Source organism: Schistocerca cancellata, chromosome 3, assembly GCF_023864275.1.
Source record: "Schistocerca cancellata isolate TAMUIC-IGC-003103 chromosome 3, iqSchCanc2.1, whole genome shotgun sequence".
NCBI classification, from domain to species: Eukaryota; Metazoa; Arthropoda; class Insecta; order Orthoptera; family Acrididae; genus Schistocerca; species Schistocerca cancellata.
Window position 1 is genome coordinate 86,807,257 of NC_064628.1, and position 27,246 is coordinate 86,834,502.

The following is a 27,246-nucleotide window of genomic DNA, read 5'->3' on the forward strand; positions in this document are numbered from 1 at the left end:
GCCACCATTGATGATTTGAAACGAGAAACAACAGCAGCTATCCAAACTGTTACGCCTGATATGCTACAGAGAGTGTGGAACGAGTTGGAGTATCGGGTTGATATTGCTCGAGTGTCTGGAGGGGGCCATATTGAACATCTCTGAACTTGTTTTTGAGTGAAAAAAACCTTTTTAAATACTCTTTGTAATGATGTATAACAGAAGGTTATATTATGTTTCTTTCATTAAATACACATTTTTAAAGTTGTGGTATTCTTTTTGAATCACCCTGTATATATCATGTACGCAGTAGTAGTACTTCAGAATAGGAGGTACATCGGCAGTTTTATCTGAACCTCAAGCCACATGATGTTGACTAGGAACATGAAGTGATGGAATAGGTCTTAATTGTGTGTGTGGTGCATTTAGTATCTGTTCTTTAGGTTGTGATTCTAGTTTCACATTAATTCCAAACTTTACGGCTGTCAAAAGGCACTACTGTCACAAGCTCATACACGGATCATTAATAATATTCTTAAATATTAATCGGTATTTCATATGAGGAAGTGAGTGCATATTTTTTCATAAGAATTACGGGTTGTTGAGACTTGGTTAAAACACAATTCAGACTTATGAGATTGGTTATTTGCTTATAAATCTGATTTTCGCAAACATCTTTTCTTCTCAAAACGTGGTTTCTATGTTTCGGGCCCTTATGGCCTCAAATAACACTGTAGGGCTCCAGGAATTAAGGAGTTCGTTGTAGGCGAACGAGTAACCAAAAGCAAGCATAATCAATCTGAAACACATGAACAACAGAAGTCTCATAATGGAGCTATTGTACCTCCTGGATAAGAAGGTAAAATATTGATTTTTGCTGTTGATAATTTCTTCATTTCCTTGCCGGTGATTGTTTACGAATATCACAACCACAATGCAGCGCTATGATGATGGTGGGGTTAAGGTAATGGAAGAAAACCAGAGCCTATGAAGTAATACGGGATTGTTAATGGAAATTCTAAAGCGAAAAAGTGGTTAGTCGTAACATTCATAGGTCATGAAGCCTTTTTTACTATTAAATGCAGCTTGTTATACTGTGCACCAGCAAAGTCCGAGTAGGACAGTACAGAGTGCAGCCCTACCCATCACGTGCGCTGCCTCCCCCAACGTACGTGCATTCTGCTGCTATTCTGTCCTCAGATAATACCCAAGGGAGGCATTGTAAGATTTCTGTAGCTGACTGTTCACAACGATGTATGACTCAGGACCAAAGGAATGGAGCGACACCTGCTGCGAAGCGTCTCCCCTTTGAAAATGCAAGGATGCTTAAGGTTCTCATTAACGCGAGCCTGCCAATTTTCGTCGGCACGACAACACAGTAAAATGTCCTCCTCGTTCACATGTTTTGAAAACTACACAATTTTTTAAATTTTTTTACTTCTTTTTTTTCATCAGTCCTCTGATTTGATGCGGCCCGCCACGGATTCCTTTCATGTGCCAACCTCTTCGTCTCAAAGAGTAGCACCTTGCACCCTGCGTCCTCAGTTATTTCTCGGACGCCGGCCGTTGTGGCCGAGCTGTTCTAGGCGCTTCAGTCCGGAACCGCGCTGCTGCTGCGGTCGCAGGTTCGAATCCTGCCTCGGGCATGGATGTGAGGTTTAAGTAGTTCTAAGTCTAGGGGACTGATGACCTCAGATGTTAAGTCCCATAGTGCTTAGAACCATTTCTCGGACGTATTCCAATCTCCGTCTTCCTCTACAATTTTTAGCTCCTACAACTCCCTCTAATACCATGGAAGTTACTCCTTGATGTCTTATCACATGCCCTACCAACCTGTTCCTCCTCCTTGTTAGTATTTTCCATAATTATGTCAGTTTCTTTGTCGATTCTGCGGAGTAACTCCACATTCCTTACCTTGCCAGTCCAGCTAATTTTCAACATTCTTCTATAGCACCACATCTCAGCTTTGATTCTCCTCTTTTTCCCGTGTACCCAAAGTCCACGTTTCACTGCAATACAATGCTGTGCTCCAAACGTATATTCTCAGAAATGTCCTCCTCATACTGCGGACTATGTTCGACACTAAAAGATTTCTCTTGGACATGAACACTCTCTTTGTCTTTGCTAGTCTGCTTTTTGTATCTGTCTTACTTTTCCCGTCACGAGTTGTTTCGCTCCCTAGTTAGCAGAACTCGTTTAGTACATCTACAGTCCTGGTCATCAATTTTGACCTTAAGCATATCGCTACTCTCATTTTTGCTGCTCCCCATTACTTTAGTCTTCTTTCGGTTTACTCTCCGTCCATATTCTGTACTATTTAGACTGTTCATCCCATTCAACGCGTCCTATGATTCTCGTGCACTTTCCCTGCGAATAGTGATGTAATCAGGGAATCTTATCATTGATATACTTTCATCCTGGGTTTTAATCCCCCTCCTAAACCTTTTTTTAATTTCTGACATAACTTCTTCGACGAATAGATTGAACAGTACAGGCGACAGACTACATTCCTCTCTTTAACCCTTTTCAATGTGACCATTTCGTTCTTGGTTTTCAGTTCCATTGGTTCTTAATACAAATTGTATGTTAATCCTCTTTCCCTACAGCTTACACTAATTTTTCTCGGAATTTCGCTCATCTTGCACCATTTTATATCGCCGAACCCTTTTTACAGGTCGACAAATCTCATTAACGTGTCTTGATCTTTCGTAAGCCTTTCTTTCAATATAAATCGCAACCTAGAACTGCCTCTTTGGTGCCCTCAACTTTTCGAAAGCCAGACTGTTCGTGATGTAACAGATCCCTAATTTTCTTTTTCAGTCTTCTGTATATTAGTCTTATCAGCATTTTGAATATGTGAACTGTTAAGCTGATTATGCGACTGTTCTCGCATTTATCTTCTCTTGCTATCTTCGGGATTAGCCGGCCGCGGTGGCCGTGCGGTTCTAGGCGCTGCAGTCCGGAACCGCGGGACTGCTACGGTCCCAGGTTCGAATCCTGCCTCTGGCATGGATGTGTGTGATGCCCTTAGGTTAGTTACGTTTAAGTAGTTCTAAGTTCTAGGAGACTGATGACCTCAGATGTTAAGTCCCATAGTGCTCAGAGCAATTTGAACCATTTTTGTTAAGTCCGATAGTGTTCAGAGCCATTTTTTTATCTTCGTGATTGTGTGGGTGATATTTTTCCGAAAGTGATATGAAATTTTTGTATAGCATTTCTTGGCCGGGATGTCCCTTTCGGGGTTCGGCCGCCGTATTGAAAGTCTTTTTAGTTGATGCCAATTCGGCGACTTGCGTGTCAGTGATGATGATGGAGAGCACACAACACCCAGTCCCCTGCCGGTAATCGAACCCGGGCCCCCTTGTGTGGTCGACGGTAACGCTACCGCTGAACTACGGAGGTGGACTTTCCGAAAGTGTGATTTTATGTCTCCAGACTCAGATTCTAAGCCTGAATATTTGCTCGGTTGTCACTTCCCCCTAATGATTTTGGGGACTGAAGGAATGTTATATTTTCGCTCTACCTTACGAGAGGCATTTGAAAAGTCCGTGCAAAAAAAAAAAAAAAAAAAAAAAAAAAAAAAATTACGTGTTTGAGGCAAAGCTTTTTTATTTTTCGACATAATTTCATTTTAGACTTACACACTTCGTCCAACGCTGTTCTAATTTGTTGATCTAATTTGTTGATCCCTTCCCAATAATAGGAATTGTCCAAGTCTGCAAAATAGCTATTAGTTGCTGCAATCACCTCCTCGTTTGAATAAAATCTTTGTCCCGCCAGCCATTTCTTCAAATTGGGGAACAAGTACTAGTCCGAGGGAGCCAAGTTTGGAGAAAAAGGGGTATGTGAAACGAGCTGCAATCCCATTTCCATTAATTTAGCGACCACAACTGCTGAGGTGTGTGCTGGTGCATTGTCATGGTGGAAAAGGGCTTTTTTGCGGTCCAATCGCCGGCGTTTTTCTTTCAGCTCGGATTTCAAACGGTCTAATTACGATGAATAATATGCGCCTGTAATAGTTTTACCCTTTTCCAGATAGTCAATGAGGATTATCCCTTGCGAATCCCAAAATACAGTCACCATAACCGAAGGATTGGGCTTCGCCCTTTTTGGTGCAGATTCTCCCTTGGTAACCCTTGTTTAGATTGTTGTTTGGTCTCAGGAGTATAGTAATCTATCCATGTTTCATCCACAGTGGCGAAACGACGCTTAAAAGTGCTGCAGATCCTTCCTGAGCAGCTGCAAACCATCCTTGCAACACTTCACATGATTCCGTTTTTGGTCAAGCGTGAGCAGTCGCAGAGCCCATCTTGCAGATAGCTTTCTCATGTCCAAATGTTTATGCAAAATATTATCTACCCGTTCATTCGAGATGCCCACAGCACTAGCAATCTCACGCACCTTAACTCATCTGATATCCATCACCATGTCACGGATTTTATCAATGATTTCTGGAGTCGTAACCTCCACAGGGCGTCCAGAACGATCAGCATCATTTGTGTCCACATGACCACTCCGAAAATTTTGAAATCACTTATAAACTTTTCTCATCGAAGGTGCAGAATCACCGTAATGTTTATCAAGCTTCTCTTTAGTCTCCTGAGGCGTTTTGCCTTTCATGAAGTTAATGTTTAATCACCACACGAAATTCTTATTCGTCCATTTTTTGACAATCACTCGACTTCCTTGATTCACAAGAGTGCCAAACACAAAGAAATAGACCAATATGGCTGAAACTTTGTGTAAGTTCTTTCCAAAGACGCTGTTAACTAAACATGACCTCGATACGCACCGGTGGTGCCATCTCTCGGACTTCGCACGGACTTTTCAAACGCCCTCGTATTTGATCGCAAGTGGTTGTATTTTGTCAAAATGTCTGACATTTGTTTTTGGTTAACTTGTCGCCTCCGCAAGTTTGCAAAGTCATGTAAATAATCGTAAATTACGAATGAAGTTAATTCAAAATTGCAAAACCTTACACTGATAAATGTTTATGCACTTGTACTAAATTCTGTTATAGATATCCAGTACGGGTAAGGCTGCTTTTGCGTTCTGGCCACTACAAGATTGACCGATAGCCATCCAATACAACGAAGTGATTATTGTAAAACTGCAGTATCGACACATGTTCGTCTAAAAGTATGGTTCTTTAGGGCGGCCGCACACGTAACTGCAAACTTGCCAAGCATATAAAACACGATACGGGAAGTAAAGAATAGTTAACGGAACGAAAGCATTATTCCCGTACTAGCTTCTCGTGGTAAACACGCTATAGAAACTATCTCACAGTACTGTTCATTTTATACTCCCTCTCTCCATGTAATATTGCGTTCTTTGACGTGACCTACAATACAGTACAACCACTGTACAGATTGCAATTTAACAGGACAAGAAAACAATTAGATCAAACCAAATCACTGACAAATGTTTTCCCAAGACTCCCTATCCTTGGTGTAGACGTCCAAACACACACACGCTTGCACAGACATGCAAAATCGAAATTCGATCCAGCATCAAGCCGCTTGTACAGTCCTGACGGTTGCGCAACTTTATCCCACACATTCTCAAGCGTGCTTGTACAAGCACGCTTGTCAAGCGTGCAGTTACGTGTGGGGCCGCCTTAACTTAATCAACATTAAGAGATAGTCAGTTCTTTCTTGACCATTACACACTGTAGATCGCCCTGGGCAAAAGACTTGGGTCAAGCGATGTTCAGGAGCGGTAAGTCTAACTACGCGTGTAAAAGTCGCTATTAACTCGCTAGGCATGAATTTGCCTACTGTAAATTTTCTCTGATTCCAAGAATCGTTGATGCGAATGAGAAGATTAATATAAAAAGTTCAGCTTCTGCAGTTATTATTGATTTTCGATGGCTTTGGAATTTTGATTGCTATTGAGGATTGGTTGGACGGAGGATCCGATCTGTTGTCCTACTCAAAGGAAATTGAGGGTGAGCTCTCTTTTGGTGTAATGGTTGTTGGTGGTTTGGGATTACTCGACCAAGGTAACGTCTCGAGGTGTGTAAGTGATCATTGTATTTGATATAAAATTCGCTGCCAACGAGGAAATCGGGAAACTTTATGACGAGAGACTGCAAAAAGCGTTGAATAGTGGTATAGCGGTGTTGTTCCCTGGCTGTGATTATAAAATTCCCTTGAAATTTGGAACCATATTAGAAAACTGCAGGTTTCTACGCTGTGATTTGGTGACAGATGGAATGAAGAGTGTCGTTTTTAACTTTGAGTTCATTAGCGGGATTCGCGAATTGTCAACGCCTGAAGAGGCTTAGCTTTATTTATGAATTGACCTTAGGTTGGTGTAAAATTGCGGTGACACTTAGAATTTTTGTTGTTCTTTCGATTCCGTTAGAGGGGATTAAATTGCTCTGTTGGCACTCGGTCACTACCTATTGTAAATGGTGTAAAATACTGAGGTTAATTGCCAAAACAACGTACGACCACAAAAATACCGGTACGACCTTAGCAGAAATGAAAAGCCCCAAGTCAGTATTATTATTTGAATCTATTTATAGCGATATGTTTCGAGTACGTTCGTCGTAAAGAGTTCTTTAATTACGACTAACGGGCTCTGAGGGATATCAGAACCAAGGTTTCTTGTTGTTGTTGTTGTTGTGGTCTTCAGTCCTGAGACTGGTTTGATGCAGCTCTCCATGCTACTCTATCCTATGCAAGCTTCTTCATCTCCCAGTACCTACTGCAACCTACATCCTTCTGAATCTGCTTAGTGTATTCATCTCTTGGTCTCCCTCTACGATTTTTACCCCCCACGCTGCCCTCCAATACTAAATTGGTGATCCCTCGATGTCTCAGAACATGTCCTACCAACCGAACCCTTCTTCTAGTCAAGTTGTGACACAAGCTCCTCTTCTCCCCAGTTCTATTCAATACCTCCTCGTTAGTTATGTGATCTACCCATCTTATCTTCAGCATTCTTCTGTAGCACCACATTTCGAAAGCTTCTATTCTCTTCTTGTCTACACTATTTATCGTCTACGTTTCACTTCCATACATGGCTACACTCCATACAAAAACTTTCAGAAACGACTTCCTGACATTTAAATCTATACTCGATGTCAACAAATTTTTCTTCTTCAGAAACGTTTCCTTGCAATTGCCAGTCTACATTTTATATCCTCTCTACTTCGACCATCATCATTTATTTTGCTCCCCAAATAGCAGATCTCCTTTACTACTTTAAGTGTCTCATTTCCTAATCTAATTCCCTCAGCATCACCCGAATTAATTCGACTACATTCTATTATCCTCGTTTTGCTTTTGTTGATGTTCATCTTATACCCTCCTTTCAAGGCACTGTCCATTCCGTTCAACTACTCTTCGAAGTCCCTTGCTGTCTCTGACAGAATTACAATATCATCGGCGAACCTCAAAGTTTTTATTTCTTCTCCATTAATTTTAATACCTACTCCGAACTTTTCTTTTGTTTCCTTTATTGCTTGCTCAATATACAGATTGAATAACATCGGGGATAGGCTACAACCCTGTCTAACTCCCTTCCCAACCACTGCTTCCCTTTCATGTCCCTCGACTCTTATAACTGCCATCTGGTTTCTGTACAAATTGTAAATAGCCTTTCGCTCCCTGTATTTTACCCCTGCCACCTTCTGAAATTGAAAGAGAGTATTCCAATCGACATTGTCAAAAGCTTTCTCCAAGTCTTCAAATGCTAGAAACGTAGGTTTGCCTTTCCTTAATCTTTCTTCTAAGGTAAGTCGTAGGGTCAGTATTGCCTCACGTGTTCCAACATTTCTACGGAATCCAAACTGATCTTCTAAGGTTTCTTACGATGATTAATCCTGAATAAGGAAATCAATTGAATTTTTTCATTTTTTTCATAATACGCACTCAACGTCCATTGGTATTATTGGTTTAAATAAACTGAAGTAGCGAAATATACTATTAACGTCGTTGGTAGAAACGAAAGACAAAGAGATACTTTGCAGTCACAAAATCTGGGTGTCTCTACGAAGTATTCAAGGTACTTAATAATATAATACGAAAATTAATTAATTTACTACAAGGAGACATGGGTTCTATGAAGGTATAGAGTTTATAGGAAAGTAATTTCAATGCCTTTGTTTATTAACAACAGAGACTGATAACTTACGAAGTGGTCATCCAAATTCGATCAGGTATTCTGAATGTAAACTAATAAGGTAGATTTATCGTAAAGTGTTTTTACGTGAATCTTGAAGTGAGAAAAACTGTTGTAGGTTATGCAACGAATTAATAGTGACTGTTAGTTGTTATCGTGATGTTACTTGATGTAATCATTCGTTGAGTAGACGTCAATTTTGAGACTTCAAAACTATTTGCCTAACAAGGATACTTTTAAATCTATAGTGACAAATCCATTGAATATTAATAAGCGTAACGAATTCTGAATGCGCAATACTAAGAAAAAGAATAAGGAGAAACAATAGATTGTCCTCTGCTAAATCCATATCAGAAACTACAAATTGTTACAGTTCTTACTAGAATTTGTGAAGTTTATCAGGCGCTCTTGCGCACATTATTTTTTAAAGCATTTATTTTTTTCTGGTGTACGTGTTGCGTCTTATTACAGCAAAGTAGAATGTAATTATTGTTCGATAACACCGTTATTAACAGCAAAGTACAGTACAACATTAAATCGTATTAAACGAAGGTCGAACTTATAAATTTCACTCAACAGACAAGGTTCAAAATGGTTCAAATGGCTCTGAGCACTATAGGACTTAACATCTGAGGTCATCAGCCCCCTAGAACTTAGAACTACTTAAACCCAACCAACCCAAGGACACCACACACATCCACGCCCGAGGCTAGATTCGAACCTGCCACCGTTGCGGTCGCGCGGTTCCAGACTGAAGCGCCTAGAACCGCTCGGTCACACCGGCCGGCAACAGACAAGGCAGGCTGGCACAGTACATCTTCCAAAGCTTTATTAAATTCTGACTCTAATACTGGATCACTTATGTCTTCGATACTGACTCCCATTTCTTCCTCAATCACGTCAGCAGACAAGACATTTCCTCCGGAGAAGTGACAAGCCTAGGTAGTCTTTCTACTTATCCGCTCTCCCCTCTGCGCTTAAAGTGGAATTCCTATTGCACTCTTAATGTTACCACCCTTGCTTTTAACTTCACCGAAGGATGTTTTGACTTTTCTAAAACCGAATTCAGCCCTTCCTTTCTTTTCTGATTTCTTCACATTTTTACTGCAGCTATTTCGCCTTAGCTCCTTTGCACTTCTTATTTGTTTCATTCCCAAGTGACTTATATTTCCGGATACCTGAATCTTCCTGAACGTTTTTGTACTTCCTTCTTTCGTCGATAAACTGAAGTATTTCTACCGTTACCCAAAGTTTCTTCGCAGTTATCTTTCTTGTACCTATGTTTTTCTTTCCAACTTCTGTGAGTTCTTTGTTAAAGATGTCCAATCCTCTTCGACTCAACCACCTACTGAGGTATTCATTGCCGCCAGTACCCACAGCCTCAGAGAACTTCAAGCGCGTCTCATTATTCCTTTTTCCTTCATTATCCTATTTCTTTACACATTGACTCTACCGGTCTAATCTATTGAAATTCAGCCTGCTCTTTAACATTACTAAATTGTGACACGAGTTCTGCTTATATATCTGCCCCTTGTGTAGGCTTTATAATCAAATCTCTGATTTTTGGACCTCTGTCTGGCCACGATGAATATAGCGAATCTGCCTTATAGGACCTTGGTTCAATAGTAGATTATGATACCTATCTTTAATGACGAAAATTGCGACTCCATCCTTTCTCAGCTATTTTTTAGCTGAAATTGCAAATCTGATGTTCTAAAAGAGTCTATGGGAGTCGATGTATTATGTAGGGACACACATTTAAATTTCTTTCTTTTTCATGTTTTCTATAATATTTTGGAATTCCATTTTCATCCATGACTTTAAAGAAATTAATTATCCTATCAATTCTACTTGTTCCGTTTGTCCACAATTTACATTTTACAATATTTGGTTACGAAAATTCCGTTTCAAAATATGCAGAGTCATGTTTTCTGGCTAAATGTTAACTCAACAACGCAGAAAAAAGTACAAAATTTAATTTAATTTGATTATTTGATGGTTTCGAAAAGATGATATTTTCAAGCTGTAAAACATATCGTTGGTGTCTCGCACCAAAGAATTAGACAGTCTTTGACTCGCTTTCAAGTAGGGTAATGTTGATTTGAAACTGGAGTACGTAAGTCTTCGTTTGGAACGGGCTGGACAGATTATGTTTTTAGAATTGTGTGCAATACAATGAATTAAATTTGCGTCGTGTACGGAAATCAGATCTGAAATGACTTATGATAATGTCAAGTAAAAGACTCTTCTTAGAGAAGTTCATAACGCTGGAACAGGTAGTTGACTGTCTGCGACGCGCCAATGGAAATAAGCTATGATGTTTTATAACAGTGAATCAGACGTTATTAAGACAACGACAGGGATCGCAGATATTACGTCACAACAAGATGAGTAATAAACAATTTTTCTACTGATTGTGACAACAATTCTCAAACTAGTATTCTGCACTAATGTATTCCAATTTATTCATCAACATATTTACATGTCTGTTTTTTCTGATGAATATATGCTAACAAATCATTAATTATATCGCAATAAAGATTTTTTAGTCGGACGTAACGGTGCGGTAGTGCTAGCTGTAATCCAACTGGAATCTCCAGGTTTCCAATTATACCACATCCTCACGTGATTTTTGAGCGGTTTATTTGCTATTACTAACTCAAATTTACTGCATAACTCGATTAGTCTTTTTCCCTCTCATTCCTACTACCAAGTACGTATTCTCCCGTAACTCTTCTTCTATCCCTTCCACTATTATCGCGTTCCAATCCCTCATGATTATTAGTTTATCATTTCCGTTTACCTACTGAACTGGCCGTTCAATAACCTCAAGTACTTTCTCTATTTCCTCATCTTCTTAACTGAACTATTGTTGTTGGCGATCGTTTGCTGTCAATTCTGATGAGAACAACCCCATCACTGAAATGTTCGCAAAATGGCTCTGAGCACTATGGGACTCAACTGCTGAGGTCATTAGTCCCCTAGAACTTAGAACTAGTTAAACCTAACTAACCTAAGGACATCACATTATAACGTTTTCTTTCCGTCGTTTCTCCAAGCAGGCCATCCTGTAGTATGTCCCGACTTAAACACCCATGCCCGACGCAGGATTCGAACCTGCGACCGTAGCGGTCTTGCGGTTCCAGACTGCAGCGCCTTTAACCGCACGGCCACTTCGGCCGGCGAAATGTTCGCAGTAACTCTCTGCCATACTTTCCTGTTCATAACCAATCATACACTCGTTATGCCATTTTCTTCTGCTGTTGACGTTACCCTATATTCGTCCGATCAGAAATCCTTCTATCCATTGACCCCCACTACATCTAGACTGAGCCTTTACATCTCCCTTTTCAGATTTTCTAGCTCCCCTGCCACATTAAAACTTCTGACGTTTCACACTCCGACTGTTAGTATGTAAAGCTTTCGTTGGTCGCTCAATCTGTCTCTCAGATTTACCTCCTCGTTGGCAGTCCTCTCCTCGAACGGAGGACTAATCGAGAATCTTTTGCCAGTGAAGATCATCATGACACTTTTCAATCCTGTGGTTATACTAATCCTGTGGTTATACTAAGCGTGACTTTAATGCAGCGGTTTACATTGCCTAGTGCTTTTTCATGCCTTTGATCATTGCTGATTTTTCCACCTTTTAGGATAGTTATCCTCCCCAAGGGCAAGAGATTATTGCCCTGATACTCCGTCCGTTCCTCCGTCTTCACTGAAAAGGCCACTAGCTGAACGAGGGTGACACCTTAGATTGGGAATCTTCAGACGCCATTACTGATGAATTTTATTCAAAATTTGAACAATGGCTGGTTTCCAACCCGCAATGTTTTGATTAACAGCAAGAGACGCTACCGCTAGACCACGAACTTGCACAGGATAGCGTGCGATAAACGGGCCCCGAGTACTAGACAGCTCATTGCCGCTCGCCAATTATCTATTGTTTCGAAGCTGTTGCTTGCATTAGTTTATTTGTCAGTTCTTCATAGCTTAGTTGTTACACGTATATCTATTTATTATAGTATCTGCTCGTGGCAGGCAACAATTCGTGTGTAATTGGCGAGAATTGTGTAGTTGGGGCCGGCTTTTAGTGCGCCACCTTGTTTATCTCCATATAACCCAGATCTAGTTGATTACATATATATCCGACTGAAGATAGCCGAAAGGTATGTGGCCGAAGTACATGTGAAAGAACGGAAATTATTACGACTGCATGCTCGAAAATATAATGGTCCAGTCATTATGCCGCAAAACATTATACTTGTAGAATGAGTTTTCCACTCTCCAGCAGAGAGTGGGCTGTTATGAAACTTCCTGGCAGATTAAAACTCTGCGCCGGACCAAGCCTCAAACTCGAGACCTTTAGAAACTAGGAAATGAGGTTCTGGCGGAAGTAAAGCTGTGAGGGCGGGTCGAGAGTTGGGTTTGGGTAGCTCAGTCGATAGAGCAAATGTCCGCGATAGCAAAGGCCCCGAGTTCGAATCTCGGTCCCACACACGGTTTCAATCTGTCGGAAAGATTCATTGATTGTGTATTACCTCTCTGACGGTTTCGACGCCGAAGGCATTCTAAAATTTGCATTTCGTTTTCTTCGGGCGCCATTTCATTTTCATTGGCGTTACTCCAAATAGTATATTGTCCAGATCCAAATAACAAAAACGTATCTCAAGCAAATGTTGTTCTGCTAGCAGGGGGACATTAACCACACTGATTGCCTTTCAAGTACCTTTGTTAATTATGAAGATACGAACTCCAGTAAGCCTTTTATAAACAGCACGCTACATATTTCCGTAATCCACTTCATGTTCTGAAGATACACATGTTGTCGGGACGATAACTGTTTATACAGGGTTATTACAAATGATTGAAGCGATTTCACAGCTCTACAATAACTTTATTATTTGAGACATTTTCAAAATGGTTTGCACACACGTACAAAAACTCAAAAAGTTTTTTTAGGCATTCACAAATGTTCGATATGTGCCCCTTTAGTGATTCGGCAAGACATCAAGCCGATAATCAAGTTCCTCCCACACTCGGCGCAGCATGTTCCCATCAATGAGTTCGAAAGCATCGTTGATGCGAGCTCGCAGTTCTGGCACGTTTCTTGGTAGAAGAGGTTTAAACACTGAATCTTTCACATAACCCCACAGAAAGAAATCGCATGGGGTTAAGTCGGGAGAGCGTGGAGGCTATGACATGAATTGCTGACCATGATCTCCACCACGACCGATCCATCGGTTTTCCAGTCTCCTGTTTAAGAAATGCCGAACATCATGATGGAAGTGCGGTGGAGCACCATCCTGTTGAAAGATGAAGTCGGCGCTGTCGGTCTCCAGTTGTGGCATGAGCCAATTTTCCGCGGGCTACGCGTTCAACCGTTTCTTCGCTCACTGCAGGCCGACCCGTTGATTTCCCCTTACAGAGGCATCCAGAACCTTTAAACTGCGCATACCATCGCCGAATGGAGTTAGCAGTTGGTGGATCTTTGTTGAACTTCGTCCTGAAGTGTCGTTGCACTGTTATGACTGACTGATGTGAGTGCATTTCAAGCACGACATACGCTTTCTCGGCTCCTGTCGCCATTTTGTCTCACTGCGCTCTCGAGTGCTCTGGCGGCAGAAACCTGAAGTGCGGCTTCAGCCGAACAAAACTTTTTGAGTTTTTCTACGTATCTGTAGTGTGTCGTGACCATATGTCAATGTATGGAGCTACAGTGAATTTATGAAATCGCTTCAATCATTTGTAATAGCCCTGTATAGACATTTTTTTGTGAAAGTCAAGATTTGATTTTAAGACCTTGCAGATTACCGATCTTCTTTTCATAAAGTGAAGTTGACAGCACGATTCTGTCGAAACTAGTAACTAGAATAAAGGTGTTAAAATCAAGCGCTTCTGGTTTTCACAAAAATACATATCCTCAAGATCTATTCAAAAACCTATCACAGATGGAGAAACAATTGTGTGGCAGTTATTTACAGAATGTCGAGGATGTGATTTTCGAGGTGAAACAGCCAAAACATGGACTTCAACAACCACAGTCTCCGCCAAATCATCCATCATTGGGAATATCGTGTCGCATTGGAGGGTGAATACGCAGAGAAGGACTAGCAACGTCACAAAGTCTCACGTTCGCGGTTTGATTTTTTCGAGGTGATACTTGAAACTTTATGACTACCATTCGTACTTATAATCTGGAAAAAGTGATAAAGAACTGACGGAAATGTATACTTTTTACTGACACAACCCAGTTATACTTTATGGTTACAATTAAGCTCACTCCAAGTATTCAAAGCGACGACTGTCAGTTTCAATGCATGCGTTACAATATGACCCATTGACAAAATACAATTCTGAGTTCAAAATCATTCGCGTACATTCTTGCACGAGTTATTTACAACAGGGGTGTAACAGATGCTTCACCACTAAGCTTCACATTATATTATTCCAAGCGTGCATTTCAGAGGCACGTTGATGTGTATTACACTTACGCTTATTACCGAAAATACGATCGTATGGGGTATGAAGCGAAATTTCTGACTGGATTGAGGATATATTAACAGGGTGGCCGCAGCGTGATATCTTGCATGGTGAGTCATCGATAGGTGTACACGTAACTTCAGGTGTGCCCCAGAGAAGTGTGTTGAGTCCCTTACTATCCGCGTTGTATAACACTTACCTTGGCGACAGTATTGAAATTAATGGCAAACTTTTTGCATGATGCGGTTACCTATGAACAGTTTGCACAATTGTTCAGTCAGAGCTTGGTAAGATTTCAAAGTGACGCAAAGACTGGCGACTCGCTTCAAACGTTCAGAAACGTAAAATTATATTCTTCACAGAGATAATTATGACTACAATATCAGTGAGTTACAGTTGGAATCAGTCAACTCATACAAATACATAGGTGTTACAGTTTCTACGGATATGAAGTGGAACAATCATATAGGCTCATTAGTAGGTAAAGGAGGTAGCAGACGTCGGCTTTTTAGGTAAGATACTTGTGCAAATGACACTTATACGATCCATCCTAGAATATTGACCAAATTTGTGGAACCCGTAACATATATAATTAAACAGGCGATGGGATACTGAACGTATACAGATAAGGGCAACACGAATAGTCTCAGGTTCGTTTGACTCTTAGGAAGAGCGTCGAGGACATGCTGGAAAAACAAGTTTCAAGAGCCAGAAATAAATGATGACTCTAGGAATATACTACAATCCCCAATGTGTCGCTCCCGTAGGAATAGTGAGGACCAGATTACACAATTACAGTGCGTACAGGGGCATTTAAGCAATCGTTCTTCCCGTTTTCCATATTTGAATGGAACGGGAAGAAGGCCTAATCATTGGTACAATGGGAAGTATCCTCTGCCATGCACTTCACGTTGGTTCGTTTGCGTATGGATGTAGATATTAACTGATAAGTCATCTGCATCTGTAGCTGGGAAATTCCAAAAGGGTTTGGGATTCGGAGAAGAAAGTTAGTGATTATAATTTGTAAAGATTTCGCCGCATCGAGAGCCGCGTTTGTTTTAATGGTTGGTACCCTAACTCACGTAACATACCGTGAAACTCTCTTCACTGTTTTGCGATAATGCAAAATGAGCTGCTCTTTTTTTAATTTTCTGGATATCCTCTGTCAGTCACATACGGTAAGGAACCCGCAACAATACTCAGACGCAGTCTACTAGATTTGTGGCATCTTCAGCTCGTGGTCTTGCGGTAGCGTTCTCGCTTGCCGCGCACTGGGTCCCGGGTTCGATTCCCGACGGGGTCAGGGATTTTACCTGCCTCAAGATGACTGAGTATTGTTGTGTCGTCTTCATCATCATCATTATTCATCCCCATTACGGTCGGAGGAAGGCAATGGCAAACCACCTCCACTACGACCTTGTCTAGTACAGCGGTGCGGTTCTCCCGCATCGTCCCCTATGCTCCTCGGAATATAGGACTTCATCATCATCAGCTAAGTGTTCTGCCAAAAAAACACTATCTTTCGTTCGTCTTCCCCACAATATTTTATATGCGATTTAAGTTGTTCATAATTGTAGAGCCGGTGTATTTAACTGAATCGGCAACCTTTAAATCTGTGTGATGTATTGCGTAATCCGAACAACATAAAACAGATAATCTGGGTAACTCCACAAGCAAAATTTTGCGTTTGTTCGTGCATTTTTTTTTTCATTCCGTGAAGAAATGCTGTAGTCGCAGCGTTGCTTCTACTGCTGGTGCATGAGCACTACTAAGGCGTTCTTGACAACAGCTGGTTCTCACCATGACGCAGTGCAGCCTCGCAAGTTGCGAAACTGCCATTCCGTGCAGCCTTCACCTTGTCTGGCATCTCCCTGCGTAACTCCATACGTACCGTACACCCACGTCATTTGCGCGAAATTTGCCGACACTGCAATCTACGGCAACTACCGCTCAAAGCAGACAGTTCGAGTTACGCTGATTCTGCGCACGTTGGCCTAAATCTCTCCCCTGCGTTGCCTGCTGCCAATCATGCTCGTCAACACTTTCATTGGACAATGACTTTCACATCTACACACACACATACACACTTTGAAAACCACCGTGAAGTGTATGCCAGAGGGCACGTGACGTTGTACATGTTGTGGTTTCTTCCCTTTCGAATTACTCGTATGTTGACTGACAGACAGCCGACAGTTGAAGAGGATCGTAATGTGTAATAGGTAGACATCTAACCAGACCATTACACAGGCATTCCAAACTGCATCAGGATCCACTGCAAGTACTATGACAGTTAGGCAGGAGGGGAGAAAACTAGGATTTCATGGTCAGGCGGCTGCTCATAAGCCGCACATAACGCCGGTAAATGCCAAACGACGCCTCGTTTCGTGTAAGGAGCGTAAACACTGGACTAGTGAACAGTGGAAAAACGTTGTGTGGAGTCACGAATCACGGTACACAACGTGGCGAATCGATGGCAGGGTGTGGAAATGGCGAATGACAGGTGAAAGTCATCTGCCAGCGTGTGTAGTGCCAATAGTAAAATTCGGAGGCGGTGGTGTTATGGTACGGTCGTGTTTTTCATGGAGGGGGCTTGCACCCCTTGTTATTTTGCGTGGCACTATCACAGCACAGGCCTTCATAGATGTTTTAAGCACCTTCTTGCTTCCCACTGTTGAAGAGCAATTCGGGGATGGCGATTGCATCTTTCAACACGAGCGAGCACCTGTTCATACTGCACGGCCGGTGGCGGAGTAGTTCCGGCCGGAGTGGCCGTGCGGTTCCAGGCGCTGCAGTCTGGAACCGCGCGACCGCTGCGGTCGCAGGTTCGAATCCTGCCCCGGGCATGGATGTGTGTGATGTCCTTAGGTCAGTTAGGTTTAAGTAGTACTAGGGGACTGATGACCTCCGAAGGTAAGTCCCATAGTGCTCCGAGCCATTTGGCGGAGTGGTTACACGACAACCATTCCCCAAGAAACCTTCCAGCACCTGACTGAACGCATGCCTTCGAAAGTGGAAGCTGTCATCAAGGCTAAGGGTGAACCAACACCATTTTTAATTCCAGCATTACGAATGGAGGACATCACGAACTTGTAAGTCATTTTCAGCCAGGTGTCCGGATACTTTTGATCACGTAGTGTATATACGTTGGGAGCTGAAGAATACTTCTAGATTCTTCACTTAATACTGGTTCTTGAAACTCTGTAAGCTTTCACGGATAACTGCATCTTTCTCAAAGCGACTTCATTTCAGTTGTTTCACCTTCTTTGTGTTGTTCTCACACGCGTCAGGCAAATCTGTGAACCTCCGTGCTGCACTTGTTTGTAAAGTTCCATATCCCCTATTAGTCCCATCTGGCCTGAGTCCCACACACATGAGCAGTATCCTAAGACAGGATGCACGGACGATTTGTATGTAGTCTCAGATGTAGACTGACTACATTTTCCCAGCATCCTGCCATCGGACTGAAGTTCGCCATCTGAAGTTTGCCACCTGCGTTACCTTACAGTCAATATACATAATAATGTTTCCAATTATATTACGTCTACTTAGGCTTCAAATGGCACTGAGCACTATGGGACTCAACTGCTGAGGTCATTAGTCCCCTAGAACTTAGAACTAGTTAAACCTAACTAACCTAAGGACATCACAAACATCCATGCCCGAGGCAGGATTCGAACCTGCGACCGTAGCGGCCTTGCGGTCTACTTAGGCACTTCTCGCGGTTGTGGAAAAAGGAATGACGTATAGGATGGAGCGCAAGAGACATCTTAAATAGTAATGTGTTTGCAGTCTTCTTCCGTCAGTGTTATGAGCTGCTCCAAGAACTTCCACCTTACTACTAATCTCATGGAAGTGCATCGAAAAACATAGGAGTTTACCTCTGCGTTTCGAGGTACTTATAAACCACGAAACTGTTGGTAACTAATACTGCACCCAACACAGAGCCGGCAGGACTTTCGATAACGAGAGTAGCCACTCTGAAAGGTCACATACGCTAATCGTCTATCTGGATACGATACGGTATCCCAGACTCTTCAGGCAATTTTGCGTAACTGGAAGATGGCCATTCCAGTGGTAAGTCCATATCCCACGCGTGCTATCTGACCTGAGATCATTAGGGCCAATGTAAAAAACATATACCGTATAAGGCTCATCATGTCGCCTATGGCAACATCTGTTACACAGGGCAATTTCTTTATGATGGAGAAGTGTAAATATATTAGTTTGAGATAACGGACCTTAGTCTGCAAATGATAGAGTCAAAAGTTATAAACGAAAATCTACTCAAGTTCTACCTTAGCCTCATGCAACGCTCAAATTATGGGCCCCACTTCCGAACCATGATCATGACATACTGAATATCCTTAGATAATTTCTCCTGTTGCTTTACTAATAATGGCGCACCTAACATGATGTCAGAGAGACGAAAAATCCCAAGTCTACAAAATAGTAACAATGATTACCATTTACCTGCAAAATTTCACAAGCTTCTACATTTACAAAGGTGTTCAAAGTGGCTCCGCCACAGGCGTCAATGCGGGCATAGCTGTCATAACCGTTCCAATATCCTCGGTTTCGTTTCAACTCTGATACAGGCAGTGAGAATTCTTGCCACATCATCTTCAGTCTCGACAGGCGTCTTGTACACCAGACCTTTCACATGGATAACAAATCAAGTGGGGCGAAATCAAGTGAACGTGCCGGCCACGAAACAGGTCTTCCTCCGCCTACCCACTTTTCAGGGAGCGTCTGACACAGGTGTTAACGAACCTTCAGTCCAAAGTGAGATGGGCCTCCATCATGTTGGAAACACATACGAATAACAAGTGGGATATGTCCCAGAAACCTGAATAGTATGTCTCTGATAAACACAGTGTACAATAGTGCATTTAAGCGAGGGGGAAGAAGAAACTGACCTAGCATGTAATCAATGATCATGCCTGGCCACACGTTGACTGGTAATCTGTACTGATGATTCTTCAGAACTGTACCGTGGGGATTCTCACTAGCCCAAACATACAATTGCGATTATTTAGCATTTCGTCTCTGGTGAAACAGGCTTCATCCATGAAAAGAACATATGCAGGAAAATGAGGATCGACTGTAAAGTCACGAGGTCAGAAATCAGCGGGAGTCAAAGCACGAACTTTCTATGGATACGAGGTGCATTCAAGTTCTAAGGCCTCCGATTTTTTTTTCTAATTAACTACTCACCCGAAATCGATGAAACTGGCGTTACTTCTCGACGTAATCGCTCTGCAGACGTACACATTTTTCACTACGCTGACGCCATGATTCCATGGCAGCGGCGCCATGATTCCATGGCAGCGGCGAAGGTTTCTTTAGGAGTCTGTATTGACCACTGGAAAATCGCTGAGGCAATAGCAGCACGGCTGGTGAATGTGCGGCCACGGAGAGTGTCTTTCATTGTTGGAAAAAGCCAAAAGTCACTAGGAGCATGAGGAATCACTTCAAAGTTGTTATCACGAAGAAACTGTTGCGTAACGTTAGCTCGATGTGCGGGTGCGTTGTCTTGGTGAAACAGCACACGCGCAGCCCTTCCCAGACGTTTTTGTTGCAGTGCAGGAAGGAAATTGTTCTTCAAAACATTTTCGTAGGATGCACCTGTTACCGTAGTGCCCTTTGGAACGCAATGGGTAAGGATTACGCCATCACTGTCCCAGAACATGGACACCATTATTTTTTCAGCACTGGCGGTTACCCGAAATTTTTTTGGTGGTGGTGAATCTGTGTGCTTCCATTGAGCTGACTGGCACTTTGTTTCTGGATTGAAAAATGGCATCCACGACTCATCCATTGTCACAACCGACGAAAAGAAAGTCCCATTCATGCTGTCGTTGCGCGTCAACATTGCTTGGCAACATGCCACACAGGCAGCCATGTGATCGTCCGTCAGCATTCGTGGCACCCACCTGGATGACACTTTTCGCATTTTCAGGTCGTCATGCAGGATTGTGTGCACAGAACCCACAGAAATGCCAACTCTGGAGGCGATCTGTTCAACAGTCATTCAGCGATCCCCCAAAACAATTCTCTCCACTTTCTCGATCATGTCGTCAGACCGGCTTGTGCGAGCCCGAGGTTGTTTCAGTTTGTTGTCACACGATGTTCTGCCTTCATTAAACTGTCGCACCCACGAACGCACTTTCGACACATCCATAACTCCATCACCACATGTCTCCTTCAACTGTCGATGAATTTCAATTGGTTTCACACCACACAAATTCAGAAAACGAATGATTGCACACTGTTCAAGTAAGGAAGAAGTCGCCATTGTAAGTATTTAAAACAGTTCTCATTCTCGCCGCTGGCGGTAAAATTCCATCTGCCGTACGGTGCTGCCATCTCTGGGACGTATTGACAATGAACGCGGCCTCATTTTAAAACAATGCGCATGTTTCTATCTCTTTCCAGTCCGGAGAAAAAACATTGGAGGCCTTAGAACTTGAATGCACCTCGTATTATGTCTGTAGCTGCATTTCCCGTTACGCTCGCCACACAATACTCTGTGAAACATTCATTCCACTTGCAACTGTTCAACTGCTGATTGCAGGTGCCTCACCCACTCGAGGAAGCACAGCATATTCTAAGGGAGGAGTCTGTGTCGTTCGTCGTCCCCATCAATCATTGTCCTTTGGCACCAACTGCCCTGTCTCACTTATCACTGGAACAGTCTTTGAAACATGGTGTGAGCCGGAGGTCTTCAACGTGGGTATTTGGTCCTGTGCAACCTTTCCGCTTCTCTACTGCTTCCATTTGCTTGCTCATGTCCGCAAGTTCCTTCACTTGGTACAACTCCATTTGGTAAGGACTGATTGACATTATTGCTTAAACTTCTAAAAATAGACTGCAGTCTTCTACGGTACAGACTCTGTACACCAGGACTGCTCGTGTCAGTACACAGTACGCCATCTGCTTTGGATTAGTTACTTTATTATCCCAACATCTACATTTAAGTGCTACAATCCTAGCAACAACATGAATGGTACATGTACTCCACTGTTAGAGGTATCAGAACAATTTCCAGGCCAGGGTCCTTTACCTCAAACTGATACATTTACCTTTCTCCATTGCCCTTGAAAGTCTGCATCATCATCACGAAATGATGGAGGGTTGGACCTGGTAAAGTTTCGTGACAGGATCGCATGGCATATGACCTGATGTTGTTGCTGCTGTGATTGGTCTTCAGTCGAAAGACTGGTTTGACGCAGCTCTTCATGCTAGTCTACCTAGCGCAAGTCTCTTAACCTCTGTATAACTAATGCAACCGATATTCATTTGGACCTGCTCACTGTAGTCAAGTCTCGGTCTTCTTCTACAGTTTGCAAACCCTCACATTTTCCTCCATTATCAAGTGGATGATTATGTCTCAGGCTCTATCCCACCGAACAACCCCTTTGTTATTCAAGTTGTGCAATATTCTTCTTTTCTTCCCATTTCGATTCAGTACTTCAATAGTATCCGATCTGCTGATCCGCTCGCCTACTGTTCAGTTTTCTTGTGAAGCGCCACATCTCAAAAGCTTGCATCCTCCCCTTGTCTGAACTGTTTATCATCGTCGTTTCATGTCCATATAACGTTAAACACCAGACAAATGCTTTCAGAAAAAGACTTCGAAACACTTAAAGTTATATTCAGTGTAAACACATTTCGTCTTTTTTCGAAATACTTTTCTTACCATTACAGTCTGCATTTTATACTGAGATGACAGAAGTCACGGGATAGCGATATCCACATATACAAATGGCGGTGGTACCGTGTATACAAAGTATAAAAGGCAGTGCATAGGCAGAGCTGTCATTTGTACTCGGATGATTCATATGAAAAGGTTTCTGACGTGATTATGGCCGCACGATGGGAATTATAAGACACTGAATGTGGAACGGTAGTGGGAGCTAGACACATGGGACATTCCAGTTCGGAAATCGTTAGGGAATTCAGTATTCTGCGAGGTGCAGCGACCAGAGTTTGCCGAGAATGCAAAATTTCAGGCATTACCTCTCACCACAGACAGCAGAGTGACCGATGGCCTTCACTTAACGACCGAGAGCAGCAGCGCTTGAGTAGAGGTGTCAGTGCTAACAGACAAGCAACACTGCGTGACAGAATCACAGAGATCAATGTGAGAAGTACGACGAACGTATCCATTAGGACAGCGTGACGAAATCTGTCGTTAACGGACTATGGTAGCACATGACCGACACGAGTGCGTTTGCTAACAGGAAGATATCGCCTGCAGCGCCTTTCCTGGGCTCATGACCATATCTGTTGGACCCTAGACAACCGAAAACCGTGGCCTGGTCAGATGAGTCCCGATTTTAGTTGTTAAGAGCTGATGGTAGAGTTTGAGGGCGGCGCAGATCTCATGAGGACATGGACCCAAGTTGTCAACAAGGCACCATGCAAGCTGAGTGTGGCTCCATAATGGTGTGGACTGCGCCCGCCTGGAATGGACTGGATCTTCTGGATGTTCGGCTACTTGGAGACCATTTGCAACAATTCATAGACTTCATGTTCCCAAACAATGATGGAATTTTTATGGATGACAATGCACCATGTCACCAGGCCATAATTGTTCGCAATTGGTTTGAAGAACATTCTGGACAATTTGAGCAAATAATCTGGCCATCCAGATCGCCAAAAATGAATCCCATCGAACATTTATGGGACATATTCGAGAGATCAGTTCGTGCACAAAATCCTGCACCAGCATCATTTTCGCAATTATGGATGGCTATTGGGGCAGTATGGCTCAATATTTCTGCAGGGGACTTCCAACGACTTTGAGTCCACGCTACGTCGAGATGCTGCACTACGCTGAGGAAAAAGAGGTCCGACACGGTATTAGTTCGGCCAACGTCCGTTATTCTGGTGTCCAAATAGCAAAATTCCTCTCCTACTTCTAGTGGCTCAATTTCTAATCGAATTCCCTAAGTATCACCTGATTTAGTCCGATTACATTCCATCACCCTTGCACTATCCATTCCCTTCAAATGTCCCTCGAAGTCCTTTGCCGTCTCTGACAGAATGACAATGTCACTGGCAAACATCAAAGTTTTTATTTCCTCTCCCTGAAGGCCTGCTCAGTGTATAGACTGAATAACATTTGGGATAGGCTGCAATCCTGTCTCAATCCCTTCTCGACTCTGCTCTCCTTCTATGTCCTTCGACTCTCATACAGCAGTCTGGTTCCTGTACAACCTTCCTGTTCCTGTACTTTAACCCCGCTACATTCAGAATTTCAAAGTGTATTGCAGTCAACGTTACAGAATGATTTCTCTAAATTTTGCTGATGTTACAGATGCAGAAATAATGGATCGCTGTCCCCCGGATGGCTATTACGCGCAATTGGGAGATGTCGCTGTTTCCTCCAATCATAATCCACAATTGTATAAATATGAACACACAATGGATTTTTCGAGCCACCTGTACTTTTGTCGCTGAACAGTGCTGACCTGTTTTCAGCTCTCCAATCCACTCTCTCCCAACCACCAACATACGAGGTGTGTGAGAAAAGTAAGACTGACAACATTGCGAGTGATCTGGCAATGCTGTGTAGTCTGTTTGTGTAGACCACTGAGTTCATGTCTTCCACTTGTCCATTCCGGGTTTCAGCTCCGCACACCCATAACATGATTTTTGAGAGGGCTATCAGGGAACTTGAGTTTTTGTTGTGTGTTACGAAAATAAAACTGCGGAATTTAGAGCAACGTTAGACAATCAAATTTTGTGATAAACTTAGGGAATCCACGAGTGTGACGTTTGAAAAGTCCTATTGGGAACATTTATTATCAAGAGGACACGTTTTTCGCTGGCACAAATCATTTTTGGAAGGCCGAGAACACGTTGAAGATGAACTGCACTAAGGAAGACCTTCAAATTCAAAAACAGACGAAAACGTCGAATGTGAACGTGCTATTGTGGCATCAGACCAGTCCAAGACAAGCTGTCAAACATGTGTTTTATAAGGATGTCCTCGAAAGGCTCAGGAAAAGGGTGAATCCAGTGAGACCGGTCATTTAAGACAAGTGGATGCTGCATCATGACAACGCCTCACGTCACGTGGCCACTTACATCATAGAATTTTGACCTCAAAAGGCATTCTTGTTGTTCCACAACCTCTCTAGTCACCTGATCTGTATCCTTGTGATTCTTTTTTTCCCGAAATTTAAAAACGTGTCAAAAGGATGTCATTTTAGGACTCTGGAGAACATCCAGAAGGATGTGACCGACATGTTGTCCTCCCAGTAGAAGCCTTTCAGCACTGCTACCGAGACTGGGAACAGGGAGTCCTTCAGTGTACAGCTGCCGAAGGGAACTATGTTGAAGGGAATAATATGTTGTTTGAAAAGAAACAAGCTTGACATCACAGCGGTAGACCATCACCTTGACATTCTAAGGTAATGTGTCACCCTCGAAGGTCAAGATGAAGGCACCGGTGGCAACATGATTATCCCTCGGACCCTGATGGATGCGCCGGATAAAATGAACACCTTGCAGCTCTAAATTGGCGCGCAGCTGGTCGTCAGACTGCAAAGAAGGTCCCTGTGGAATATAATACGCTGGACCACATTTAAGCTCTTATGGGGCGTGATGGTAACAGAAACATCCCACAACTTGTCACAAGCGAGTAATGCCCATGACTGGAAAGAGGATGCTGTTTTTATCAAGACTGACCGAGAGCGCATTTTGGACAAGGCCTCCACCTCCCCAAACTTGTCCTCTAGATGCTCCACAAAAAACTGAGACTTCATTGACATGAAATATTTCCCATCAACTCTCGTACATACGAGGTACTGGAGCGAATAAGCTTCGCTGCCATCCTTAGCCTGGCTTTCCTCCCATGGTGTGGCCAGGGAGTGAAACAATTTGGGGTTGTATTTCTTTGCATTGAAGTTGGACCTCGATCGCTTAGAGACTGCTGGTGGTGGACCACCAGCAATAGATGATGTACTATGCTTTATGGCGTGTCATCTGCCCTGACGCCACCCACTCTGACCAGGGGCCCTCCCACGGGCACCACCCAGCCGTAGCAAAGACCACCTGGCAAGATGGCCATTGCCGGGAGTTCTGATGCCCCAGGGTGATGGGCATTGACTCCTTGGCATACATGGGGAGTTAATGCTGCAGGCATCAGCAGAGCGATCCCTGTGTAGTCGGGGGACTACAACCAACAGGGTACATGGTGGCCCCACCACAATGGACTGGCTACCGTGCTGGATATCAGGTGCAAATGATCAAACAAGTCCACTATCATCGTCAGCGAAGAAGACGATACTACACAGGAAGAAAATGCACCCAGGAGGGTGACCTTGCCCAACAGCTGGAGAATTAGCGAAAGAGCAGATCCACATCGATGACAGATGCGTAAGGTCTCAGCACACGATGGACACGATGCACAATGTAAGGCACCCTTCCCCAATTGACTCGCTCTTTGGGAAAATATTGAAAAATGGAGGTCAAACCTTACTGGGGACCATCACACAAAGGCCGAAACGTGTGAGACTCCTTTTACTCACCTCTCACAACAGGCAGGAATACCTCAGGCCTATTCTAGCCCCCAGACCCGCAGGAGGGGATCTGATTGAAGAAAGCTGTTTATCGAAGTGCTAGCATGGTTTCGAGAAATAAATGTGGTTTATGCTTGTTTTTAGTGATTTTGAACGAGAATGTGTTTAGAAAAAGCGGTAATATAATAATATACGCCATACATTATTGAATGAGTGATTGTTTATTTCATCACAACAATACAGTGATAGACATCTCTCAGTGGAGCTCTGGGTCTAAATTTGGGACGACCTATGTTTTCACATTCACATGACAGAAAACAAGGACAGAATGAAAAAGAGGTGGCATATGATGACAATGATGATGTATTTACAATAAGGAAGTGCCCCAGAACTCCAAAGCCTGAACCATCACCAACAGCAAGGATGCACTGTGCCTCCTATTTACCTGAGTTAATGAATAAAACTCTGAAAAATTGTTTCAAATGCGGGTTGTCTACATCTAAGGGTCTCACAATTCTGCAGTGCACTAAATGCAAAATATATCTTTGTTTCACTGAAAAACTTATTTTTTTTTACAGTTCCATAAAAAAAATGGACCATGTCTGTAGGAACTTCAGAATATCAGTTACACATGTTGTCCCATGTTACGATCATTGTGCTACAAGCGTGGTGCATTCTCAGAAGAGTGTTCATGTTCTGGGTGTCCTGCAGACACAGTTCTGGTGTGGTATTGATAATGCGTGCATTGCAGTGTGGGGGCGAACGGCGCGGCAACCCGAAACCCTCTCCAATGTTGGAGTACGCAAGACAGTACTATTCTTGTGGGTCAAACGTCTATATTGCAGTATATGGATGAAATACAGCGTCTCGTCTATCTGTAGTGAAAAAGTCATCGACATCGACCTCAGACGATGATGTCCAGGCACTCAAAGAACTCATTTGCAACAATCGCAGATTTCCGACGATGAATAGATTCACACAACATACTCAAATGGCTCCACAACCATGGACAAGATTACCATAATCGCGGAACTGAACAACTGTTAGTACATTCTGATCATTGTTTATACAGACCTGACGAATTTGTTGAAAAATAATGTCATGTATCTGTGTCATTTTCAGG

The 27,246-nt window shown here is 42.8% G+C and overlaps 2 protein-coding genes across 3 annotated transcripts in view; one reads left to right on the plus strand and one right to left on the minus strand.

The window, feature by feature from the left end:
- LOC126177067 (TBC1 domain family member 12-like) overlaps positions 1-27,246 on the minus strand; it is a 337,379-nt gene that overhangs the window by 298,816 nt on the left and 11,317 nt on the right. The gene's annotated exons all lie outside the window — the stretch shown is intronic.
- The window catches only part of LOC126177068 (transcription factor BTF3 homolog 4-like), a 40,939-nt gene continuing 19,281 nt past the window's right edge, over positions 5,589-27,246 (plus strand). Inside the window, exon 1 of one of the 2 annotated variants that reach the window (XM_049924305.1) lies at positions 5,589-5,700. In XM_049924305.1, coding sequence (XP_049780262.1) covers positions 5,688-5,700 — 13 coding nt within the window. In that variant the 5' untranslated portion in view covers positions 5,589-5,687. The remainder of the gene's footprint in view (positions 5,701-27,246) is intronic. The other variant, XM_049924304.1, reaches the window with a different exon arrangement.